The sequence below is a fragment of the Crocodylus siamensis genome, chromosome 1, assembly GCF_052110815.1.
Source record: "Crocodylus siamensis isolate JL-2025a chromosome 1, ASM5211081v1, whole genome shotgun sequence".
Lineage (NCBI taxonomy): Eukaryota > Metazoa > Chordata > Crocodylia > Crocodylidae > Crocodylus > Crocodylus siamensis.
Genome location: NC_143395.1, coordinates 202,063,991 through 202,090,185, shown reverse-complemented (window position 1 = coordinate 202,090,185; position 26,195 = coordinate 202,063,991). Strand labels below are relative to the sequence as shown.

The window sequence follows — 26,195 nt, the reverse complement described above, 5'->3', positions numbered from 1 at the left end:
GTTGGGGAGTATTCCTCCTCTTTTGTATAGTAGTTTTCCCCTGTATTAGAAATCCTCTGCTGATCATTTTAAATCTAATTAGCATGTCTTCTATGATACTTATTCTATTACTGCCCGCCCTCCCGGCTGGAGGTTGGGGTGATGCGGGCACACTAAGGTGTAAGGTTGATGTCTAGAGTCTTGGTTCAAGGCCCTAACAGAAGCACTTACAGCATGGCCATGTCAGATTCCAACAAATCTGAATTCTGCTAAATACTTTGTCACAACAATAAGGAAACGAGAGAAGGACCCACCCAACAAGTGGAGATCCACGCAGATAATTATGTCTTTAACAAAAATGAGCAGTTTAAGGCTTTATGAAAGATAAAAGTATCTTCACAATTTTGTATCTTTATCTACAGGCTACATCTCGCTACCAGTCAACAGGAGTGGATATACAAACTTAGCGTGGGCACTGCAGACACATTGTTATATTTCTGCTCCATGCAGTGTGACTGTACAGCAAAGCAGGCAAAACAGTTTCTTCAACAAATGTAAGTCTTAAAAATGCATCACATTCTGTAACAATGAGGGCAGGGTTTGTACAGCTCTAATCTATTTCTTGAACAGATGTCGTCAACATGAAATTCCTTTTATTGTTAACATTTTTGCCAACTTGAATTACAAACATTGTTATTGTTGTAGTTAGGCAGAGGAAAATAAGAAGTTTTCTTTTTTTTTCTACTTGCTTACCTGTGCGGTCACTTTAATAGTTTTCCCTTTGTAAACTATGACGGTCTAGTTCAGAGGTGTCCAACCTTTTTGAATATGGGGCTGGATCACGACCGTTTTATCACCCAGTGGGCCGGCAAGTCATATTCAGAGACCTCACAGGAAGTGGTATCACATCAGGAAGTGATGTCACGTGACCTTTGACACCAGTGAAGTTACAGGAAGTGACAATGAAATTATAGAATCATAGAATCAATGAGTCGGAAGGGACCTAGACAGATCATCGAATCTGACCCCCTGCCATGGGCAGGAAGGAGCACTGGGGGTGGCAGGGGTCATAAGACCCCAGCCAGGTGCCTATCCAGTCTCCTCTTCAAGATTTCCAGGGAAGGTGAGAGCACCATCTCTCTGGGAAGCCTATTCTAGGCTCTGGCCACCCTTACAGTGAAGTAGTTCTTCCTAATATCTAACCCAAACCTATCCTCCCTCAGCTTGTGGCCATTGTTCCTGGTGACCCCAAGGGGGGCCCTGGCGAACAGACTTTCCCCGAGTCCCTGCTGCTGGCCCCTGATAAGGTTGTAGGCAGCCACAAGATCCCCCTTCAGTCTCCTCTTGCGGAGACTGAAGAGATTCAGGTCCCTCAGCCTCTCCTAGGGCTAGCCATGGAGGCCTTCAGCCATACGAGTGGCCTCCTCTGGACCCTCTCCAGGTTCTCCACGTCCTTCTTGAAGTGCAGCGCCCAGAACTGGACACAATACTCCAGCTATGACCTGACCAGCGCCGCATAGAGGGGGAGCAAGTCCTCTCTGGACCTGTTAGTGATGCCCCTGTTGATGCATGACAGGGTGCAGTTGGCTCTGCCTATTGCTTTGTCGCATTGGTGACTCATATTCATCCTGGAGTCAGTCATGATTCCAAGATCTCTCTCTGCCTGTGCGGGTCTGGAAATATGCGTAGGGAAGTTGTGGTTTTCAGAAAGTATGTATGTTTGGTATGGCTTAGGAGCAGGACATCATTTTTCTGTGCAGGAGGTTGGACTAGATTAGGGCCGTCCAGCTGACTACCTGCAGGCCATATGTGGCCCACAAAGGGCCAGGATGTCGGCCAGGGTCTATGTGGGGTCTGCAAGCAGTTAAGTATATAGGGCATGGGCCTGGGCAGCCACCTTTCCCACTGCTGTGCAAGGGGAAAAGGCCTGGAGGGGTGGGGGAAGTAGTCCGTGTCCTTCAAATGTAGCCTGCATGGCTGAGGATAGGGGTCTGCACGCTGCTGGAGCAGCCCATGCAATAAGGGGGTCCTAGGGGCCCACCCCCACAGCATGCAGCCTGTGCAGCGCATGCTGGTGTCATCTGGGGCCCACAGCCTCACCAGATCTGAACAGCCCTGGACTAACTTATCCTTGAGATCCTTTACTAACTTGATCATGGTCATTGTGGTTAATTAAATAGAAATTGCAGGCATATACTGCAGAGACGTGGAAGAGATCTCAAGGTTGAGCTAGTTCAGGGCTGTTCAGATCTGGTGAGGCTGTGGGCCCCAGATGACAACAGCATGTGTTGCACAGGCTGCACGCTGTGGGGTGGGCCCCTAGGACCGTCTCATTGCATGAGGCTGCTCCGTGGTGGCAGTGGCTCCGCGCTCCAGATAAAATGGCTTGGCGGGCTGCATGGCAGCCCGCGAGCTGTGTGTTGGACAAGCCTGGTTTAGTTCATATCCCAGTGAAGTCATTCCATATACCTCAGGCAGAATTGGGTGGAAGCTTGCATTTTCCTTTTTTGTGTCAGGTATTTTGCCAAAAGTAAATACCAGGGGAGCAAAAATCCATTGTAAATTCCCCTCACCTGCTTGGTCTGTGTGACATCTTTGTCTTCAGGCATGGAGCAGAGGCTCCCCTGCTTCGGTGCAGTCTTCCCTGCACTCCCCCCTACCCCAAACTGGGTGATTTCCCCCACATTTCCTCCCCCTCTCCGTTCTGGATTTCTCCTGCCCACAATCTCCTCACACCTCACTGTCTTCCCTGGATCCAGGCTAGAGCCGGAGCCAGAGCTGCAGCAGCCACCTGCCCTGAGCCATAATTGAATACTATGATGAGGTTTCTTTTTCCTCATATTGAATTGGAGGAAAAACCTTGTCTTGGTTTCAAATGAATACAGTAATTTGGTTGTCTGGCAAGGTGCATCCTTCTTTTGTTTCTCATAGTTTAACATAGAGCTCCTCCATGCTTCTAGATGAGTCTGTTGGCATCAGATGTAGGAGACTGAAGGTCCTGTGTTTCAGAATGAGATTTTTATCTTGTTTTATTTCTATTACCCAATAAGATCTGTCCAAGCATGGCAGTCTGGGCCAAATATTGCAGCAGTAGGGAAATATAATGTACAGTATGTCTTCATTTTAAAATGCTGTGTTTTCTTACTCTGTAAGCCACTGATTTCCTTCCTTTATGATTATAAAGATAGATATTAAAAAAGAGAAAATGTCATATGTAATATTCGGTTCCAGAAAATCATTTTTTGCATTTCATAGCAGTAAGCTAAACTATGTAAAGAACAGGTTTTACTGGAACCTAGAGAGAAAAAGATGGCTTTCTCTCCACAAAACCATAATACACTTCATTTGGAAGTATGGAATTGTTTGGCTGATTTCAAGCAGAAGCCAACCTTTCATAGTTTCTTTACTAATAGGATCATAATGTATTTATTCTTGGTTGGTTCTGTTCCAATTATGATTCCCATAACTTTCGGTGTATCCAGGTGAAGAAAGAAATATCCACATTGCAGAAAGATAGTAATGGCCAATTTTTATGCAGCTCCATATGTGCCTCTCTTGCAAATCATTGACATATTTACATTGAGGTCTTCAGGCCCAATGCATCTTATTTCACCTATCCTACCTCAACATATGAAGAGGCAGAATATGGGGCTGCAGAAAGTGAAGCAGGTGAGCAGAGTCTGTAGGATATTTGGGCAGCAAGCTAGTGCTGGTTCGAAGGAGTTGGAGAAGTAGGGTTTGTGAGATCTCTAGCTGGAAGATGAAGGTGGCATCCAGTTTTTGAGCTCAGTATGGTGAGCCTGCAGATGATGGGGAAAGGGGCGTGTAAGTGCCTGGGGGAAGCTGGCAGACTCATCTGGAAGGTCAAAACAGGTGTTTTCTGTAGAGCGCATTGGGGCTAGATGAGCATTGTCTAAGGAAGCTGAGTTTTTTGTGGGTAATCTGGATGGCTAAATGGAAGTGTAATTGGGGGTGCACTTTGGAGACGCGTAGAGATGATACGATTTCTGGGGCACATGGGACTGACAGTAAGGCTGGTGGGGGGTGGATACAGGGCCTGACTCATTCCTGGTGAAGGGTCTAATATTGGTCTCATCGCCTTTTACATCCTGCTACATTAACTTGCTTTTCCTGCTATTACAGCTTGCTTGCTCTTCTGAAGCAAATTCAGCAGAAAGTGGTGAATGGTGAGGGATTCTGCTTGGCTGGCTTCTCAGCAGGCACCACAGTGTCCTCTGGTGGCCAGTCCCATTACTGCATGTGTTATGCAGCCCAGCTGATGCATGCACCTTGCAGCATGTGAGAGGGGGTTCATGCATGAATGTAACAGGAGATGTTGATGCGTGAAACAGGGTGAACTGTGTTTGGTTTCGGCATTTTTTTTAAACCTATAATGGGGGAGACCCTAGAAATATTCTTATGCCTCTGACAGCTTGCAGTGTTCACATGCCTTCTATAGCTTAAGGAAGCTACCAGTGTTGTGTTGATCATCAGGCTGTTATTTATGTGCCTTGCTATAGTGAATATTTGAGGTTGGAATGTCTCTGCTTTTACATCCATCTTGTCTCTTGTCTTTTCTCCTCGTAGAATGGCTCTAAAATGTTGTTTGTAGTAACTTTTGATAAATGGCTCCTGATTCCACACCATTTCATTTATCTCTGGGCTGTGCCTTTCTGTCCCTTTTTCTTGTGTAGAAAACTTTGTTGATCAGTTTATTAATGACATCCTCCACAGTCAAACAAATTAATATGATTTAATGTTGTGTGACATGCAAGTCTTTTGGCAGTCTAGATACTTTAGGAATCATATTAAAAATTAGGTAAAAACACTTTTCTATAAAATACATTTTTCAAATGAAATGTCAACCAAAATTGACTGTCCTTTGCAATTAGTGAAGGAGACAATACTGTTGTGTCTCATTAGTGATGGTTTACTTCTCTTGCTTCATACTTCTAAAAACATTCACTGCTTCTTGTTAGCAAGGTCAGCTGTACTTTCAGCTTGACCTTTAGCAATAGTAAATCCACTTAAGTGGGAGGAAGCGCAATTAGCCATGACAGCCTGAGGTCCAAATACAGTTGCCTGGCTATCAGTTCTGATATTTAGGATTTTTCTCCCTTCTCATGGAACATTTCATGAGTTTATAATAAGGTGATCTAAAAGTCTTTTTTGTTGTTGTTTTTGGAGGGTTTGTTGTTGTTGTTCTTACAGGTTATACCTTTTTTCCCTCTTGGAAAGTAACTGGGTTTTAATTTTCCAAAGTACATGGTGATCTTGGCCAATTCCAGATATTTTCATAGGATAAGACTTTTCAGGAAGTTTTGTCTATATATGCTCTGAAAAATGGGATCCTTTTAAAGAGCTCAAGCTCAATACCACAGAATTGAATCACTTGGTAATCTCTGTATCTTGTGCTCCTAGCTACACCTGATAAGAAGTAGGTTAGGAAGTGGAGAAAGCAACACTCCCTGGCTGTCTTCTGAAACTTGACTTCACTGTGCAGCTTCTGTGACAGAGGCATCCTGTCTGTCATGGTACAGAACCTGTTTAGAAGAGTGCTGAAATTATTTAAATAACATGTTTAAAAATCTTTAAAAAGAGTCAGCATGAGCTACTGCTTTAAAAAAGGCCTGTGGTTATCCTATTGATTATTAACATATAAACTAGGTACAAAAGCAAGCCCTTTTTTTCAACAGAGAGAAAAATCTTCCTTGTCATTTCATTCTAAAAACCCTTATGGTGGCATTAAAATTATGTGTGCACCAGTAAGATTTTTTTTTGGCCGATACCAGTGGCCAATTATTAACCAGCCATATTGGCCAATACCAATCTGACAGCCAATATGCAGCTGGGCAGCTTGGAGAGCAGTTCCCTGCCAGTAAGTCTGTGGTGGCAGAAGGGGCATGGAGGAGGGGGGCAGACTGAGACCCCCATGGTGATGGAGGGAGTGGGGCAGGAGCAGACACTGCCCAGCCAGAATGGTGACTGCGACCCTGTTGCAAGTGGGACGGAGCCACAGGGGTGGGCGCAGCTCCCTGCCACTGTACGCACTTCCAGGGGAGGCATGGGGGGCATGTCCCTCCCTCCCCCACCCTACCCCCAGCATTTGGGGCTGCCCTCTGTGGGCTCAAGGTCAGGGCCTGTGCTGGCTTCTTCCCAGCAGGGGGGACTGGGCTGGGGCTGCACTCGAGAGTAGCGAGAGGCAGGGTGTCTGGTGGCAGCCCTGGGAGCAGTGGCTACCAGGTGGGCTATAGCCACACCCGAATTCGTCATAGCCACTTCTCCCAGAGCCACGGCTGCCTGCCCTGCCCCCGCCTGCTCCGAAGGCACCCCTGACCCAGCGCCCCTGCCAGAAAGAAGCCTGCATAGCCCCTGGCCCCAAGCCCACAGCTGGCAGCCTGCCCTCACCCCATGCACAAATGAAGAGGGGCACATGCCCCCCTATGCCCGCCCCAGGGGTGCATGCAGCTGTGATGAGCCACCCCATTCCCGCCCCCCGCATCCCCTGGACAAGCTGCCCACAGTACCATCCTGCTGCCAGCAGGGTCACCTTCACCGCCTTGGCTGGGCAGTGCTCACCCCGCCCCACTTCCTCCCTCAGCATGGGGGTTTTGATCTGCTGCCCCCACCCCACGCCCTTTCCCCGCCCCCCCCCAGAGACTTACCAGTAGGATGCTCCTGTCCAAGCTGCTGGGCTGCATTCCTGGCTGTGTGGATGCTGCAGTTGTGCACATGTACACTGCGTTTATCAGTGACATTATCAGCTACACCAGCCAAAAAAAGCTGATTACCAATAATCTTAATTTTCCTTTTATCAGTGCTGATCCAATATGGCACCAATATATCATTGGACCTCTAATTAAAATACTGTTTATGGCTGTCTGCATAGTATGTGGAAGTTGATATGCAATATCAGTTTCTAAGTTTTCATTGGTAATGCCATCTGGTTTCCATACAGAAAGTATTATTTGGGCACAGTTTTGCTTTTACAATTATTGCAAGGCACTAGTGGAACCATTCTTGGAAGACAGATAGGAATAAGCCTTCACCAGTTATTAGAAACCAGGACAGAATGCTAGGAGTACCTATGGCTGACTTCTGGCAAATTGCCTATCCTTCTCTACCTTGCTTTCCTGCCTATAAAAAGGAACCGGGGATAATGTTCATGTTTTGTGATGCTCAGATTGTGAATTGCTTTGAGATGTGTAGTATAAAGTAGTTACCAAAATGCAAGATAGTTATTTTTAATGTAAGCATTGAGCCTGAAGTTGATGAGAGTGTAGCAAGAAAAAATGTTCCATTTTGTGTCAGGTTGTATTGAAAGTTGACACGATATTCTGAGCCAAGCCTGCAGGATATTGCCCCAGTTTTGCAAGTCATTAGAATTATTGGGAAGACCTTTATGCCTGAGCTGAACTCCAGTGACTTCAGCCAAGATTCTGCTTGAGAGGACATGGTTTAAGTGTGCTCCTCACTTGTCTTTTCTTGCTCTCCACATATATTCTGGAAGAGCCTGCAGAAGCAAGCATTCTGGACACACACAAGCTTTTGGAATGTGAGACATGCATAGAGAAAAGCTCAGTTGATTATGTTCAGGAGGACACTTCCTCCTTGCAGACCTTACAGAAAAAGGTGTTATGTGACATCTGCAGAAAAAAAATACACTGCCATATTAGTCCGCAGATAAAATTTCTGCCGCTGGAAAGTAGTTCAAGAAAAAGTACAAGATATGGAATCAGAGCTCTAAACAATCACCGCCAAATTGGTTAAAGCATAGGGACTGAGGTAGTGTTTTGCTTACAACTGTGGGTAACACTGAAGGGCTGCAGCCTGCATGGTAAAACTGCTCGACACCCCCCCCAACAACCTCTATGGTTGCATCGGTTAGTAGAACTGCTACACCTGCTTAAGTATCCAAGTGTGTATCCAGATTACTGTCTTGCGTATCACTGTGCTACCTTAAATTGTAGTTTTCTGGTTGCAATAATTTTTGTATCAGTCAGTCTTAAGGGACATGGGAAAAAGTATAACATTAAAAAAAAATAATTTCCCAGTACATAAGAATCATTTGATTTTTAGAGTTGATAGTTATTAAGTCTTGTGTCTAAAAATCATGTAGGAGTAATTTAGAACAATATTATAAAATTATTTTGAATATAAAATTGCTAAATGTGGATGCTTTGCTTACTGAAAGGAAATATATTGGCAAAAAACTTGGTATTTGGGTTCTTTAATGGTGACATTAGTTCTGGTATTCACATTTTTTTAAATTAAGATTACATTTTAAATCTCTCTCCATTTAGATGAGATTCCTTTGAACTAACTCTCATTTTTATCTAGATACATTTCCCTTGTCCAAATTCAGGAGCAGAATTCTGAAAAGCTTAATAATTCTTTTCCATATTAAAAGAAGTGGAAAATTTGGGGGGGGAAACTAAGTATGACTGCTCCAGATGGTCAGTACTTGTTCCATTGAAGAAAGACGGTGACTGACTTATCATGCAACTAATAATAATAAAATGTGTATAACTATGTTGAATTCAAATTAAGAATGCAGTTAAAATCTAGAAAAAAGAGAGTTAAATTTCAGCGGTGATACTAAACAACATGTACACTTTGTGACTTATTATATTTTATCACATACAACACTGCCCAGAATAAAATGCGTACCCTGTCTTTCAAAGGCAGAATGAAGAAAAAAAGATTTTTGTAGTCAGTAATTGAGTGGGAGCTGCTATGGATCTGAGCCTGCTTATTGTTCTGCTCAGAGAATTGCTTGCAGACTTTACATTTGTTTTCACCCAACCAAACCTTAAGCGGCAAAAACAGCTATTACCGTATATCCTTGTATGTAATGCACGTTCCAATTTCCAGAAGCTGTTTAAGAAAAAAAAAGAAAAGGTGTGTGTGTGTTGTAAGTGACGAATATGGTGTATAGTAAGATTTCACTGGTGGTCGTTTTCAGACAGAAGTATCAAATTCATTTGGCCCCACAGGTCAGATGAAGGGTTCAGAGCCAGTCTGTGGGCCGGATGGGCCAGATTCTGTGCACAGGACTGATCCAGAGCAGGTGCCATTTGCAGTGTGGACCCTGGACCAGTTTGCGTGTTGCTTGCAGCATGCATCCTGGCTCCAACCTCATGCACTATATGTCACATGTCTGGAGATGCATGTGGCTGGTCTGGGGTGCATACCAGTCTCCCCAACCAGGGCCAGTCTCCCCCATCCCTCACCATGCATGCACCTTTTTTCAGCCAAATCCCAGGACCATAGCAGACAGGGTTCTGTGGGTAGATGTGATATCTTTTATTAAACCAACTAAGTAGTTGGAAAAATTGTTCTTTGCAATCTTTCAGGCACAAATGCCCTTCTTCAGGCATAGGGAAAGTCTTTTAGTGTTTTGTTTGCTTTCCTGGGTAGAATAGAAGCCAAAATGCAGGTGTGTAAAAATGCAAATGTGTGGCAGTAAGTTTCAAAAGGAATGGGAGACAATAGGTATGAAATAGGTAGTTGGGGGAAGGAGGGGGAGAAGGTGTGAAAATGTCACTAGTAAAATGAAAATAGGTGACCTGGGGTTATTAGATGAAATCCAATATCTATATTTAGTCCATGATTTGTTGTATCCAGTAGGTTTATAGATTGAAGTTCATAGGCTTGTCTACTGAAGGTGTTTTGTAAATTCCCTTTGAGGATTAGAACTGAGAGATTGGAGTGAGAGTGGTTATCTTGCGAGAATTGTGCACCCACAGGTAATTGGATATTTTTGTCTTTCATAGATTATCAGTGTGTATTCATTCTGGTATGTGTGGTCCATATTATTATTGGTGTCAGAGAGGCTATCTCCTTGTCACTTTCCACTTAAAAACAAATGAGTTTAGCTGGAAAATTTAACAATCTTCTTTGTAACGTGGCCAATGACAGTAACTTTTTAATAAACTGTAGCATGAACACATCATCTGCCAGTCAAATTCAGGATTCTGTTTAAGTTCCAATGTAGAAGTAATATTGCATATTTTGCAGGATAAAGAATTTGTAGCAATTTTCATTCTTATCAGTGCCAAATCTAAAGACCTAACTAGAAAGGCTTGACTTGGTCAGTATTTGGATCATGGTTTAACCCTTATTTTGTTTTGTTGAGAATCCCCCCTTGTCATAACAGTCCCTGTAGATAAATTGCTGAATCAGTGTTTCTGAAAATTTGAAACCTTTAGTTGAAACATTCTGTAGCAACATGAAGTATGATATGTAGGGAAGCCGCATCATTTTATGCATGACTCTTTTCCAACTGTCGCATATTTTTCCATAATAGCATAAAACAATACCATTGTTATAATTAATGGTAAATAAATCCTGAGCATAAGGAAGTTGTCTGCAGTATAGTGGAGACGGTTTCCTATGGATAATGTAGGAACAATGGTCCAATTGTAGAGTCAGCCTCTGTTGAAAGCCTGCTAGCAACCATACCTAAACTATGTCAGTCAGTTCAGTATAGTGCATAAGGGGGCAGGGGAAGGGTGCACAGTGAAAACCTGTGCGTTGTATGGCCTGGGGGGGAGCCTTTGGCTCCCAACTGTTGAGAAGTTGCACAGCCATAAAGTAGGAGGACTTAAACGCTGACTTTTATGTTGTTATAGGCACATTTCAGACAGACAGAGGTTTGAGGCAAGTCTAGCGTTCATGTCTAAATCAAGGGTGCTCAGCTTCTGGCCCAGATCTGACCCGTGGAACTTTATCACTTGGCCCACAGAGCTCCTTATGGGAAGGAAAATTTGGCAGCAGGGGTATCATGGCACTATTAATTGCCACTCCCCTGCTGCCAAATTTCCATACCTGTGGTGAGCCCTGCAGGCCAAATAGTATGGCCCTATAGGCTAGTCTAGGCAGTACCAGGCAAAATCTGGGCAGTAGTGCAGCCCAATCCAGGCACCAACCTCATGGGTCCAGCCTGTGGACAAGCCTTGTACCACTCATCCAGCCAAGGTCTACATCAGGGGTGGGTAATCATTTGGGCCTTTGGGTCACATACGGAGTTTTGATGAACTGTTGAAGGCTAGGTCAGCACCTCCTCCTCCGCGCCCCCTGCCCTTCCCCAACAAAACTTGCCAAAACTCCCTATGTGGCATGGGGCCACAGGTGGGGAGTGGTTTGGGAATGAGGCTGGGATCACAGGAGTCTGGGCAAGAGAGGCTGGGATAATGACATGGGATTGCGGGGTGGTGACAGTGCAGGGCCAGGGCCCTGGGCAGACCCGCAATTTGCTGCCCGCATGCCCCTGCCGTGGGCATGGGTTCCATGGGCAGGGATGTGCAGGGAGCAGATTATGGCTCTGCCCTGGCCCCTGGCCCTGCACTGGAACTGCCCCAAGATCTCAGCCTCCTCCTGTCCCTGCTGCGCTACTCTGGGTGGGAAGGAAGGTTTTTCCAGATGGCTCCTGCCCCACACACAGGGCTCTGGCCCCAGTTCCTGGCCACCTTCCACCCACACAGCTGTCCACAGGTGGCTGCTCGTCTTGCTGAGCCGAAGCAGGAGGAGAAGCCACCGCTGGAGGCAAGGGGAGCCAAGCAGCAACTGGTCAGCTGGAGCCGCACCAGGAGCAGCCCCACCAGAAGCTGTGCATGCTGGCTGGGGCCAGGAGGTGCAGGCAAGAATGCAGCGCTGGCTTCGCAAGGAGGGGCTCAGCCCCATGTGAAGCATTGTGGAAACAGTCGCACTCTGGATACAGTCAATTGGCAGGCACCGCCTGCAGGCCAGATCCTGTTAGTTGGTGGGCCAGATTCAACCAATATTTACCCACCCCTAGTCTAAACAGTTGTTTCATCCCCGTTAATATCTAAGAGCCTCACGATCCTGCAGTAATCCTGAACTAGGTTAAACACTCTGAATGGCCAGCAGCTCTCCCAGCCATTTCCTAGGACTAAGGTGCCACCAGGAGCAATTTTTGTGTAATTTAGTGGTGTGCATTTTACTTGACAAACCTTTCAGTATTTGAATGCAGTGGTTTGCTTATAAGGGCAACAGCAAGAGACATTTCCAGAGATCATATGTTCAAAGCTCTCCAAAGTCATGCAGTAAAACAGGCCCTCAGAGGCAGAAAGTAGCGTTGCAGAGGAATGTAACAAGGTTTTATGCAACTACTTTTTGGATATGCTTTTTAAAAAGAAAAAATCTTGCCGATTTTTCAGGTTTTTACTTCTGCGTTTTTATAGCCCTTTCCACTTGAGGAAGCCCAAGTGTCAATTACACCTCATTACATTCTTGCTGGGGAGGTAAGTATTCCAAGTTTTGCAAATGAGAAAACCAAGGCATTGAGATTAAGTGACTTACTTAGGGTCACGCAGGAAGTCTGTGCCAGGTCTAGCACTGTGACTCAGGTCTCCCAGTCTTATGCTTTACAATTTGCAAGCTGAGACCAGCTGGAGGGTCATGGCTGCCTGGTTGAGCTTCCTCAGGAAAAAGTTGCAATTCAGGAACAGGGCATATAGTTTGGGATGAACTCACTGAATCTTAAAAAATATTTTCACTACCTTTTATGCTATAAATAGGCTTTTCAATATTAATAGACAATTATTTTATTTTCTTCTGGGAAACAAAACCCACTATTCTCATTTATATTATGAAACTGTTTTTCTCTCAAAACAAGGCATTGCAAGCACTTAGTAATAACTATGTGATATTGTCTTTAGAATCAGAAAAAAATCATCCTATTAAAGTATTTGAGGATTTTCTGCAAACATCTATAAAAAACCTGTGAGTGAGCTTCACCATTAAAGGCTTGTAGCTTTTAAGCTTGCTAGTTAATGTTGCTTTGGGGACTGAACTAATCAAGAAGAGTTATTGGTCTAGATGCAGTTGAGTAAGTTCTTGAAAATCATCTGAAGGGTAGCTCTGTGCTTATTTTTTTCTTCAGTGTTCCACAGAGAGATCTGCAAACAATTTTGGGGTTATTACTACCAGATTATGGAAGGAAATAAAGTAAGTTGTTTGATGGTTGGCTTCTGTTGTTCTGGGATAAGACATTTCAGTTGACAATGAAGCTGCCTCTAGCTATTTTAATAAGTATTGTCCTTGAAAATAAACACTTCATAGTCAATTAGAGGTGACATATAAATCATTTACTTAAGAATTTTTCAGTGTAATTGGTTAAGTGAGTTGTAAGATTTGGTTCCAAGAGAGTTTATCTGTATAACACTGTACTTCACACCTTTTACTCGAGTAATATGACTTTTGGGGATGGGAAAAGTGGAGTTCAGAGAACCTAAGGCTTTAAAGTGGGGGTGGACAAAATACAGGGCACATCTGGCCCTTGAAGGGACTTTGTCCAGCCCATGGCAGTGTACCTTTGGTTCCGTCTGGCCCAGGCGCCATCCATCCCATGGGGCATCCTGCCACTCCATGGGCATGCAGTGGGGCTGGGGCAGCTCCATAGCTGGACTGCCTTTCTAGGCAGCACAGGTGGCAGCAGCTTCTTCCAACTGCTGCCGCTGCTGGCCCAGCCCCACAGTATTGACGGGAACCCATGAGCACAGCCCCAACCCCAACCCACACCATGCCTGCACTAGACTCAGCATGGCGAGTGGACCAGCTCCAGCCAGCTGGAACCCCTGCACATGGTCCCTGCCCCAGCCTGCCCCGCATCCGCTGTACACTGCCTGCCCATGCTGAGCATAGGCTGCTGCTCAGCGCAGGGGAAAAGTGCCCCCTCCCCCTTGCTGCTGCCGGGTGCTTCTTGCTGCAGCCTCCCGAATCCTGTGACTGGGCTGTCCTTGACACTTCTCTGCACTGCCACTGTTGCCCTACTGGGTGGCCTGTAGATGGCAGCGACAGCAGTGGAGAGGATTGGTAGGGCAGCCCAGGTACAGGCTCCGGCTGGCAGCAACGTGGGGGAGAGGGGGAAGGGCTTCTTTTCTCCCATGGTGAGCAACAGGACAGGGAGCCCCCAGCCCACAATATGCATCCTGCCCCCATCCTGCGCACGAATCCGGGTGGGGCACATGCCCCTTTATACCCCTGTCCTCAGGAATACATGCAGCAGCAGGGAGCTAGCCCCCTGCTGCCCCCTATTCAAGCCACCCGTGGCTCCCTCCCACTCCCCAAGCCAGGTCCTGCAGCTGCATATTCTCACCCTGGCCCCAAGCCCTGGGTCCCGCACACCACCCCAACTGGACAGCAGCCCCAGATCCAGTTGCCAACCCTGCTTCACTCCCCACATCACTGTGGGGGCCTCAATCTGCCCCCCATATCCCCTCACCCCATAGACTTACCTGCAGGCAGCTGGGGGAGCTGCTCTCCACCACTGCCTGACTGTACTGCTGGCCATGTACAGGTGTGCGCATGCACATATGCCCATGGCACCCCATCTCCTGCTTCCCCCAACCCCAAGCAGCCCCTTGCGGGCTGGAACTCTGCCAGCCTGCAAGGGGAAACCCGCTGTTTCCCACGTCTTTTAAAAGAAAATCTGTGTTTTTCTATGGCGAGCAGAAAACCTGGGTCCCTGGTAATGATTCATGTGGGAGAGAGCAGATGGTATGACAGGTGGACCTGTGAAAACAGGATGCCTGATACCAAGTAAAGAAGAAACAAGTTACTGTGTGGATAAGGAAGGAAATAAGAACCTCACAACTGTTGAAAAGGAAACTGAGGCAGAACTTTGGAGTAATTATGGGGAGCTGATAAAGGGAAAAGAGATAGCTGAGGAAGCTTATTCAGAGTCCTAAAATATCTGGGGCATCAGAAAGGGATGCTCAGAGATTTCAGAGATATGCATAAAGAGAATCTCAGGCTTTATTACCAGTCATTAGAACTGTCCATTGGAACTACTTGGAAATAGGGATTCACTCCTTTCTTTAGAAGAGGCTGGGGCTGTTTAAAATATAAATGCCCCCTCTTCTCAGATACTACTGCACCAACACTTCTGCTCTTTGTTCAGCTATTTTCTTTGCAGTGGATGGAACTTTAATTAGGTGCATTACTTCTTTGAGTGCACTTTAGTGATAATTTTTTGGCACACTAATATAATGATTCTAATGTACAGAACTGCTTCAACTTACTGAAATATTATTCTATATACTAACCCATTGCACAGCTGCAGAAATCTTCCCAGAGCTCTGAATTACAGTCTATAGCTTCAGACTCTTGAAAATAGAGCCCTGCAGTTCAGCAGAAATATAATAAAGTTTTGGTTATGGCCAGTGGTGCTCAACCTTTTGTGCCATGGGCCAGATGAGTGGCATGGGGCCAGTCTGCAGGCCAGATCCATAGGGTCATCGCCAGAATCAGGCCCTGCACTGCCCAGATCCTGCTTCCATGCCGAACAGTCGGCACACCCAGACTTGCACACTGGGCCATAGGTTTGGAAATTTGGCAGCAAGGGAGCAGGAAATAACGCTGCCACTTCTTCCCTGCTACCAAATTTTTGGACCCATGGGCAGCATTGTGGGCCAAGTGATATGGCCCTGCAGGCTGTATTTTGCCCTTGGGCTGAGGGTTGAGTATCCCTGATTATGGCAATAGATACCGTAAAAACGGTTCCCAGAGTGGAGTTTTATACATGTTTTTAGTTCATCCCATGAGTCCATTTTTTTCTTTGATTTTTTTTTTTTTCTCTTGTATTTAAGAATCATTGATTTGGAATAGCCCTTGATTTATGTTGGGTTTGCTCTGAGTTTTTGGGGATTTAGGGATATTATACAGAGAACTCCATGATGGAGGTGTTTGTTATACTAAGACAGTTTTGAAATACTATTTAAACTACCAGATTTGCTGCATGCCTGGAAACCTTTATGGTACCTTTTTTATATAAACACAGTTTAAATGATACTTTAAGCAGGTGCAGGGCTTACTACAGAGTACTGCATCCAATTTTGGGCTACACAATTCAAAAAGGATGTGGAAAAGCTTGAAAGAGTCCAGAGAAGAGCCACACGCATGATCAAAGGTCAGGAAAACAGACCTTACGACAACAGGCTGAGCGTCATGGGGCTCTTTAGCCTGGAAAAGTGTAGGCTCAGGGATGATCTGGTGGCCACCTATAAGTTTATCAGGGGTGACCACCAGGATCTGGGGGAACATTTGTTCACCAGAGTGCCCCAAGGTTTGAAGAGGTTGAATGGTTATAAACTACTGCAAGACCGTTTCAGACTGGACATAAGGAAGAATTTCTTTACTGTCCGAGCCCCCAAGGTGTGGAACAGCCTGTCATCAGAGGTGGTTCAAGCATTTACATTGAACAACTTCAGGAGTAAATTTGATGCTTGTCTTGCTGGGGTCCTATGACCCTAGCTGACTTCCTGCCCTTCGGGCAGGGGGCTGGACTTGATGATCTTCTGAGGTCCTTTCCAGCCCTAATGTCTATGAAATCTATGAAATATGCCTGAGTGCTAATTCTTCCCATAAGAGAAATGTCTGCAACTCAACCAGTTAAACTGTAAGTACTAAGACAGAGTGTTTTTTAATATTGTCAAATACTCAACAATAAGCTGATTCAGCAAAATAAAGCACTTTAAATGTTTCAATAATGTAACACCCTATCATAATTCTGAATGTTAGTTCACTATTGTATCTACAGTAGTTTGATTTACATGCTTAATACTATGCTTAAAAAAAAAAAGAATCCCGTCACTGAAAATGTTGCCTTTTGTAGAAGTTTGAAGTGTGTGGTAAGGTTTACAGGCAGCAGTTCTTTGATTGCCATTGCTGCGATATACTAGTTTTGTAATTTTTGACTTACAATTAACTTCTTATTTAATGGCCAAGTGAGACTAGTTAACAAACATAATATCTGGTGCAAGGGTGACTAAGGTACATCCAGACCTGTCATATAAAAAGAATGTGAGCACTAGTTAAAGAAATGATGCACAGTAGATACGTTTTGAAAGAGCAGTATGTCCAAGTCCAGGTCGATATAACCAGCTTTGCAAAAAATTATTAATACTTGGAACCATAACAAACTACTTTGGTTAGTAAGTTTGTCGTGTGAGAGTAATCTTCTTTTGAATATAGCTTTTCTGGCACTGAAGAATTTTAAAAGCCCTGTTTTACTCAGGCATTCTGTTACTCTGTGTGCATCAATGACTTGATTGCCAGATAGGTTCCTTGAATCATATCAGGGCTCAGCGTTGCATTCTGATGCCATATGTTATTGTTACAAGGCCAGTCTAATAGCCTTAGAAAATTTGTGCGCTTAAAAATAAATGGTCCAACTCCCTCAGTAATAGTCAGCCTGTGTAGTAGGTACCGTAATTGTAATAAAATAGAATTATTAAATGCATGGGGGTTTTTTACCTTTTTTAAAAATCTTAGCAGGTTCAATTATAGAAAGATTTGAGAATTTTAAATTATTCGTGGCCAGTGTGATACTAACCATTTTGGAGACTAAAATCTTTTTTGTCCAGAACACAAATACTGAATGAGCAGTCCTTGGTACCAAATACCCACTTGGATTACCTGTTAATAAGGCTTCAGTTGTGATGATGTGATATGTAAGCCCATTCTAGGAGTTTGAGTAAATAGACACATTTCACGTGGCTCTCTAAATAATCAACTGGTAATGCTGCTTCCATTCTGTAAAGGTTCACATATTGTGCCTGCCTCAGTAGTATCTGAGCACCTTCCTCTAGTGCAAGGTCTCCAGACTATGGTACGCGTACCCCTGGGAGTATGCAAGACATCTCTGAGGGGAGAAATTGTGTAATGACAGCTTTAATTTTCTTTATAATAATAAATGGCATTTAAGGGGTTAAAATATAAAACATACGCTAGTAGGAGTACACAGACAGCTGATAAAGCTGGAAGGGGGTATGCAGTAAGAAAAAACTTGGGAACCTCGGCTCTGGACTGGAAAGTTTTCTTTTCAAAGTTGCCTGTGCACTTACTTGTTGCCTTGTCTTTGTTAGCAAAGAGAAGGGGAAAAAATATTTGCATGCAAAGTTTGTGATTGCGATTGTCCTTAATTCTTGGGGAGCTCATCTCAATTTCTTGGATTGATCCTGGGAGAAAACTCTTACATTTCTTAACTGTTAATCAACAAGACCCCAGTGAAACCAGTACTAGTTACATAAAGATGAAACGTTATATATCCTACTACAAATTCTTATAGGCATCTTGCTCCGTGTTTCAAGTAATGACTTGTATATGGGTTGAGTTTTTTTGGAATACTTTTTGGGGGCATTTGAGGTAATTTACCCGGTCATTGCTGATGAAGAGGCTTACATATTTCTCACAAGTTGTAGCAGTCATCTGACTGTTTCCTGTCAATCTCCTGTTCTGGATTCTAGCCTTCTTGCGGGGAGGGAAAGCAACTTTATTGTGTGGTATGTGCATCTGCATTACATCATGTAATAAAAGTAGTTATCAACAACGTCAATACTGCAGCAGTGGGGGGTCATACAACAGCAGTTGGTAAGTGTCAAAGATGTATATGCAAAACCTTTGTGCCTGTCTCCTCTCGATGGTTTGTTTGCTCTCGCACCGCCTTTGCCCAAGCCTCTGACCTTGCTCACCAGGGACCTTGGTGCAGAAACCAAAGGGTACCTCGGCTACCTTCAGGGTGACCCCCAAACTCACCTGCCATGACTTTGAATGTTCCTTCAGTGAAGGGGGTCCCCTTTGAGGATGCCTCCAGAGTCAACTGTCCTGGAGGACGTTCACGGGGCTCCAACCTCCCCTGTACCCTGACCACGCGCCAGCCTTTGAGATGAGCCTCCGAATCTTTTTGCAGCTATCCCCTGCTGATGTCTTCCCCGGTCCCCACGTCTCCTCTTGCAGACAAGCAACCTGGGCCCTAGCTGGACCCAGAGGGTCTGGTGACTCTTGGCCTCTGGGCTTGTCCTCTTCGCCCTGAGCCTTCTGTGTCTGATGCCGTTGGCCCTCACTGTGTTCTCATGTGGTTCCTCTCTCACCCTTAGACGAAATCCCATCTACCCTAGCCTGGTGCTAAGAGCTCCACTAATCTGCTCTCACCAGGGAACTGAAACAGATAAGCCTTAAAAGGGTAACACAGGCGATACCCTCACCAAAAACCCTTTGCCCTGGAAAGACCCGATGTGAAACAAATTAATGAAACTAACAACACGACTACCAGGGAAGCATGGCAAAAGGGAGAACAAAAGGAAGACGAGCACCCACAGGGAGAGTCCCATACTCCCCTAGCCCCTAATGCCCCTAACACCCCTAGGCTAGCACGCCCTCTGGGTCGGGGTCTGTGCCTTCACCCCAGCCAGGGTCTCTCTCCCCTTCCCTCCAGAATCTGCCTCCACCCTGGAGCCGTGGCACCTGTTACCTTTGAAGGAAGCTTCCACACTGGCTTTCGCTGTAGCCGCCGCTGACTTCTCTGGTGGTTCCTTTGATTCCCTGCCAGTCTTCTCTGGCACGTGGGTCCCTCGCAGCTCCTGCTGACACAGCCTCTGCCAGCCTCCCTGCCGGCTCTTTTGATCCCTGCCGGTCTTCCCCGGCTCAGGGATCCCTTGCTGCTCCAGTTGTCACTGCTGCGGCTGCCTATCACAGCAGCTGGACACTCTCCATCCCGCAGTTTCCCGCTACTCCTCCAATCCTCGGTGTCCTCTCTCCTGCACTTTTGGGGCTGATTTTTCTCTTCACCGGGTGGTGTCTCTTCATGATGTCACCTGGCCCCAGCTGGAGATGGGTGCAGCTGATAAACTGCACGGGCGGTTTTCCACTACGAGCTTCCTCGCTCCTCCAGACCCCTACAACAGGTGTGGTTTTTTTCCTTCTTTTACCTTGGTCTGGGGTTTGCCTCTGAACAAGGCTTCCCCCTTATCTGGTCCTGTGCCTCTGGGACAGCCTTGTTTTTGTGTCTTTGTCTAAACATGAAAATAATTATTGTCTGTGCCCTTTTATAGACATCAGGGCTGGAAGGGACCTCGGGAGATCATGGAGTCCAGCCCCCTGCCCAAAGGGCAGGAAGTCAGCTGGGGTCATAGGATCCCAGCAAGATAAGCATCCAGTTTACTCTTGAAGGTGTTCAATGTAGGTGCTTGAACCACCTCCGCTGGCAGACTGTTCCAGACCTTGGGGGCTTGGACCGTAAAGAAATTCTTCCTTATGTCCAGCCTGAAACGGTCTTGCAGGAGTTTGTGACCGTTCGACCTCGTCATCCCTTGGGGCGCTGTGGTGAACAAACGTTCCCCCAGATCCTGGTGGTCACCCCTGATAAACTTATAGGTGGCCATCAGATCACCCCTGAGCCTATGCTTTTCCAGGCTAAAAAGTCCCATGTCTCTTAGCCTATCATCGTAAGATCTGTTTTCCTGACCCCTGATCATGCGCGTGGCTCTTCTCTGGACTCTCTCAAGCTTTTCCACATCCTTTTTGAATTGTGGAGCCCAAAACTGGACGCAGTACTCCAGCTGCGGCCTCAACAAGGCCGAGTACAAGGGGAGAATGACGTCCCAGGATTTGCTCGAGAAGCATCTATGGATGCAAGCCAGCATTTTGGGAGCTTTATTAGCCGCAGCATCGCATTGCAGGCTCATGTTCATCTTGTGGTCAGTGATGACCCCCAAGTCTCTTTCTTCTGTAGTGGTATCCAACGTAGCGCTGCCGAGCCTATAAGGATGCTGCAGGTTTTTCCTCCCAAGGTGGAGAACCTTGCATTTTTCGGTGTTAAACACCATGAGGTTCTCATCTGCCCATTTGCTGAGCTTGTCCAGGTCAGCCTGGATCACCCGCCTGTCTTCTGGCGTGGATGCTTTGCCCCAAAGTTTGGTGTCATCAGCAAACTTGGCCAGTCCGCTCCTGACTCCAATGTCCACATCATTAATGAAGATGTTGAGCAGTATGGGTCCAAGGACAGAGCCTCGAGGGATCCCACTGGTCACAGGGCACCATGATGAGTGACTGCCATCAATTACAACCCTCTGGGTCTGACCACGGAGCCAGTTTCCCAGCCAGCGGATCGTGGTGGAGCCAAGGCCACAGCTGGCCAGTTTGGCCAAGAGGTGATCATGGGATACCAGATCAAAAGCTTTTTTGAAGTCAAGATATATGACATCAATCTCTTCTCCCTCGTCCAGGTGATAGGTCATCTGGTCATAGAAGGAAATGAGACTGGTCAAACAAGACCTACCCGCAACAAACCTGTGCTGGCTATTCCTTAGGATGTTAGCCTGGGCCAGTCCATCAAGGATGGCCTCCTTAATAAACTTTTCTAGGATCTTCCCCAGGATAGAAGTCAGGCTAATGGGCCTGTAGTTAGCCGGATCCACTCTCCTCCCTTTCTTGAAGATGGGCACCACATTGGCCTTCTTCCAGTCTTCGGGCACTACACCAGAGGCCAGGAGTTTTCAGAGATCCGTGCCAGGGGCTGGGCTATGACGCTCGCCAGCTCCTTGAGTACCCTGGGGTGCAGATTGTCAGGGCCAGCTGACTTGAAGGTATCCAGCTTCTCAAGATGTTCCTTCACGAGGTCAGCATTGATGGAGGGTAGGGGATCCCTATCACTCGGATCTCCCTAGAGGGTACGTGTGGGCAGGTGGGGGTGATGCAGTGCTGTCTCCCAGGGCAAGGGCTGGGGCAGGGGGAGGGCAGCGGTGCCCCTCTGTGTTGCCACCATCAACTACTCTGCTCTGCCGCCACTCCACGTCCGGCCACGCGCTTCCCCCCACCCACTCGGTGTCCTACCACACACGAGCTCCCCTCCCACCCCCGCTCTGTATCCCGCCGCTGGGGGTACACTTACTAAAAAAGGTTGAAAACCCCTGCGTTAACGGTTATGTTCTACTCTGTTATTTGCATGGTTTATTTAGCATCTGTTCACTAGTAGTAGCTCTTATACCTTCACTGTTAGTACTTTCAGTGGTTCAAGCTGGCTTACGTTATTATAATGTAGCAGTTATTGCTACTGCTTATCTTAGTTAATAGCCATTGATCTTGTTTTAATAACATTACAGAAACAAATATTACACTGACAACTCTGGTTACAAAGGTTTGTTTTAAATCCCATTTGAAAAAAATGATGGAAAATAATGTGATCACCTGGTTTCCTCCCTGACTACAGTAATTCTATGTGGTTTAGTTGCATCCACAGTAGTTATGCAAATCATACTAAATATTATTTTGTTTTGAGAAGTGCTTAAACAAGTTCATGTAATCTTGTTTAAAGTGCACAGGTCCAAAGAGAAAAGGAGGCAGAAGGACAGAGAAGTGAGTAAATACAAGCATGGAAGAGTACATGTTAATTCAGTGGGGCAGTAGTGACTCTAGGTTGAGCTAGAATATACTCTGGAATTTATGCTCAACTAATGTTACTGATATATAAACTATTTCTATATATTATTTATGAAAGTCCTTTCATTATAGTGACGGCTGATGAACTGTGGAAAGGAGTTCTGGCAAACACTGCTTTGAGACCAAAGAAAGGAAGAGGAAAGCGGACAAAGAAAAGAATAAAGAAGGATCTCAATAAAGGGCAGGTTCTTGGTGAAGGTAAACTTGTCAATAATCATAGGATTCAAGAAAGATCTTGCACTTGTACAGTGATTTTTAGTTTATAATGGTTCTTCTAAGTAGACGTAGCACAGGGCGGGCAAAATACGGTCTGCCAGGCACTTGCATCCGGCCTGCAGTGCCCACCAATGAACTGTACCCTGCTCAGCCCTTCTGCCCATGAGGGTGGGAGTGAGGAGCACATGTATACCCCCCCCCCCACCAGCATACCCTGTTGTGCCTCACTTTCACCCTTATGGGCAGAAGGGCCCAGCCTGGCCAGCACACAGCTTTCAAGTGGGACTGGTATTGCCACTCCTGCAGCTGCTGAGAGATCTGGTTGGCTTTCCTGGCCCTGGGCAGCAGGTATGGAAGCAGCAGGGGCAGGAGCTGCAGATGGGCGGGAGTGTGGGGCTGGGGCTAGGGCTGGGGCTGGGGCTGGCAGCCGCGTGGAGCTTGGGGGGTGTTGCGTGAGGGAGAGTGGCAACAGTACGGAGCTCGGGTGTGCAGGATGTTGTTGGGAGGGAGGGTGGGGAAGTGTTGGAACCCTGCCCCCCTACACACACTCTCCATGGTGCGCAGCCCCGCAGGCGGAAGCAGCAGCAGCAAGAAGGAGCACTCATGTCCAGCACAGGTGTCTGGGACCCAGCAGCGCATGGCTCCAGCTGGTGCTGCACATCTTAGTGAGAAGCACAGCCCCTGCTGAGCCACCTCTATTGCTGGTGCTCCCTGCTGTACATGTGCAGCCCTCACACTCCCGTGCTACTGGAGGGAAGCTCCACGGGCTTAAGCCAACTGACTTCGCAGCTCCTTGCTGCACAGGTCCTGGGACATCCGCCAGAAGTGGAGGGGAGCCCCGGTCCCTGCTTCCCCACAGAGTCCCAGGAACTGCGCTACAGAGAGCAGTGAAGGCTGCCGGCTCCAGCGCATGGAGCTTCCCTCCAGTGGCACACGAGTGCAGAGGGGCTGCATATGCCTGGTGGGGAGCGCCGGCAATAGAGGCAGCCTGGGAAGGGCTGGATTCCTCACCACAATGTGCGGCACCGGCCAGAGCCATGCACACTATACAAGAATAAGACTTTATTTTTGAGTTATTATGCAGTAGTTTCTATATACACTATGCAAATACAAATCATGACAAAAATATTCTAATATTATAAAAGCCTAAGTCTGTCGGTCTGTCTGTAATGCTTTATTTGTGCTCTGATTGGGTAATGGAAACAGCCAATCAGAGTGCTCCAAGCATGGGGGGGAGCTGTCATGATTCCCAAGCTGCACTGAGGACCAGACAGGGGGTGGGGGAGCCAGGGCCAGCTGGCCTCTTCCCCACCACAGCTCCCTGCAAGAGGCAGAACCCTGGCAGCACTCCATCCCAGCCCCCTCCACCGTGTCATTTTTGGCGGGCAATTGGCTAGTTTTTGTAATAAAATTAAAATATAGTAGGTGTTTGACTTTTCGTGTATGATTTAGTTTTTTTCTGGTTCTAAGATGGTACCCCCCACCTCCTGAAAGGGGAACTTCTGGTAGTGAAGGTTAGGGGACAGGACTTCTGGTCCCAAGATGGCAACCAGGGGGTAGGGCAACTGTCAAAGGGTGGGGCTACCCATGTGGTCCTTGAAAGCTCACCAAACCTTGTTAAGCAGCCGTCCAGTCAAAATAATTGCCCGCCCTGACCTACCAACACGTCTGTTAATTTCCATGGAGTCAGAATGGCATTTAGATGTGTTGCTCTTTCAGTTAGGTTGTCTGGATGATGATGTCCTGTTTCAGTTAGTGCCAGTTTTTATTACAAGTTCTGGTCTGTGGAGGCAGTTGAAATTCGTGAGAACACTCGATTCATTTTATTGGATTTAACTTTTAGGCTGTTGAGTTATAATCTTGAATCTGTAAAAAATGCAAGAAAAATCTTTTCTATGTTTTGATATTTTCAAGGGCTTTCCGGATTTCTTTGGCCTGGTCTCAATGCTCCTGTGATGGCAGAAGGACAAATGCAGGCAATTTCCCAAAGCAACAGAGACCAAAAGGAGATTCAAGCTGAAATTATTCGTCGGAGGGTTGAATGGGAAAAAAAAAGAAAAGTAAAGGTGAAGAAAGAGAGAGGATGGACTGGACGATCCTGGGGGGGCATGAGTCTAGGATGTCCTGACCCTGGTCCTAATGGAGGTAAGAAGGGGGACAATTGCCTTAATGAGCAAGGGGAAAAATGGAGAAAGAATCCATACTTTCCCATTTTAATTTTAATTTATAATTTGTAGAATCATAGAAAATTAGGGTTGGAAGGTGTTAGACCCCAACTCCATGCGGTGCCCAACGACTAGGGAGACAACAGTCCAATTACTCATGAATCCTGTTACTCATTAGCCAGAGCAGAGCAGGGAGCAAACACCAGCACACATTGCTTGCAACAGCTTTTTATTAGAATGGAGAAGGCTTCGGGCGAGCTCCCACACCGACAGAATACAGGGAGCAGCAATGAACAATAGTTTTTCCCATATTTATACACTTTCGTTTATACTCATTAACATTTATCCTACCTCTCTGTCCCGCCTTACGTTCCACCCATTTCTCCTCCCAGCTTAAGCTCTGTCTCTGTTTACTGGTTGCTTAATTAGCATGGAATTGCTTATGCATTTCATTTATTTACATGTCTTTTTGCTGTGAGCGCATGTCTAAGACCTTGATTCCTGCTCTTCAGTCAATGAGCAGACTTTGACCAAAACCTGGAAGCTTCTGGAGGCTTCTTCACCAGTCGCTATTCACCTTTTTGCATATGTTCATCTTTGGATTCTGTTACCAATTGCGTGTTGTTTTTCATATTCCAGTCTGTTTTTTTGTCTCAGGTTGTACCATCTTCCACCCGTTTTGGACCCCTGTATCTTATCTTGTTTCTCATTGTAGCTGGTTCACAGCGCACAGACTCTCACAGATTTACTTGCTGCTTTTTCCTCAGAAAATGGGTGACATAGTTAAAATGGTTACTTAGCATAAGCAAATGGCTGGCTTAGCATAAGCATTCAAAATCTGGTTGCCTAAGTATCTTGCAATATATTTTTAATATATTATTCTGCCTTGTGGTTAGCAGCTGTGCTAGGCCACAGGTCATGCCTTATATTCAGCTGCAAATCCAGTGCTCTCTAAGATCCAAATATTGTCACCCTAACAGAAGGGACTTCAGGAGGTCATCTATTTGAACCGTGTGCTCAAAGCAGGACCATCCCCAACTAGATCATCCCACCCAAGACTTTTCCTACCTGGATGACTTTTCCCCCAAAGATGGAGATTCCACAGCCTCTCTGGGTAGCCTGTTCCAGTGCTTTACTACCCTCCTCACAAGAGAGTTTTTCCTAATATCTAAGCTAAACTTCCCTTGCTGCAATTTGAGACCATTGCTCCATGTTCTGTCATCTGCCACCACGAGAACAGTCTAGCTCCATCCTCTTTGGAACTACCCTTCAGGTAGTTGAAGGCTGCTACTAAATTCCCCCTCTGTCTTCTCTTCTACAGACTAGATAAGCCCAGTTCCTTCAGCACCTCCTCAGAAGTCATGTGCCTGAGCCCCCTTACCATTTTTGTTGCTCTCAGCTGGACTCTCCAATTTATCGACATGCTTTCTATAGTGGCAGGCCCAAAACTGAACACAATACTCCAGATGTGTCCTCACCAGTGCTGAATAGAGGAGAACAATCACTTCCCTCAGTGTACTGGTGACACTCCTAGTAAGGCAGCTCACTATGCTGTTAGCCTTCTTTGCAACAAGGCCAAATTGTTAGCTCATG

The 26,195-nt window shown here is 46.1% G+C and overlaps 1 protein-coding gene across 1 annotated transcript in view; it reads left to right on the top strand.

Moving 5' to 3' along the window:
• The window catches only part of MRPS5 (mitochondrial ribosomal protein S5), a 109,829-nt gene that overhangs the window by 13,339 nt on the left and 70,295 nt on the right, over nucleotides 1-26,195 (top strand). The window contains exons 2-4 of the mRNA XM_090052614.1: nucleotides 402-533; nucleotides 22,294-22,419; nucleotides 24,352-24,582. Of these exons, the coding sequence (XP_089908740.1) occupies nucleotides 402-533; nucleotides 22,294-22,419; nucleotides 24,352-24,582 (489 nt within the window). The remainder of the gene's footprint in view (nucleotides 1-401; nucleotides 534-22,293; nucleotides 22,420-24,351; nucleotides 24,583-26,195) is intronic.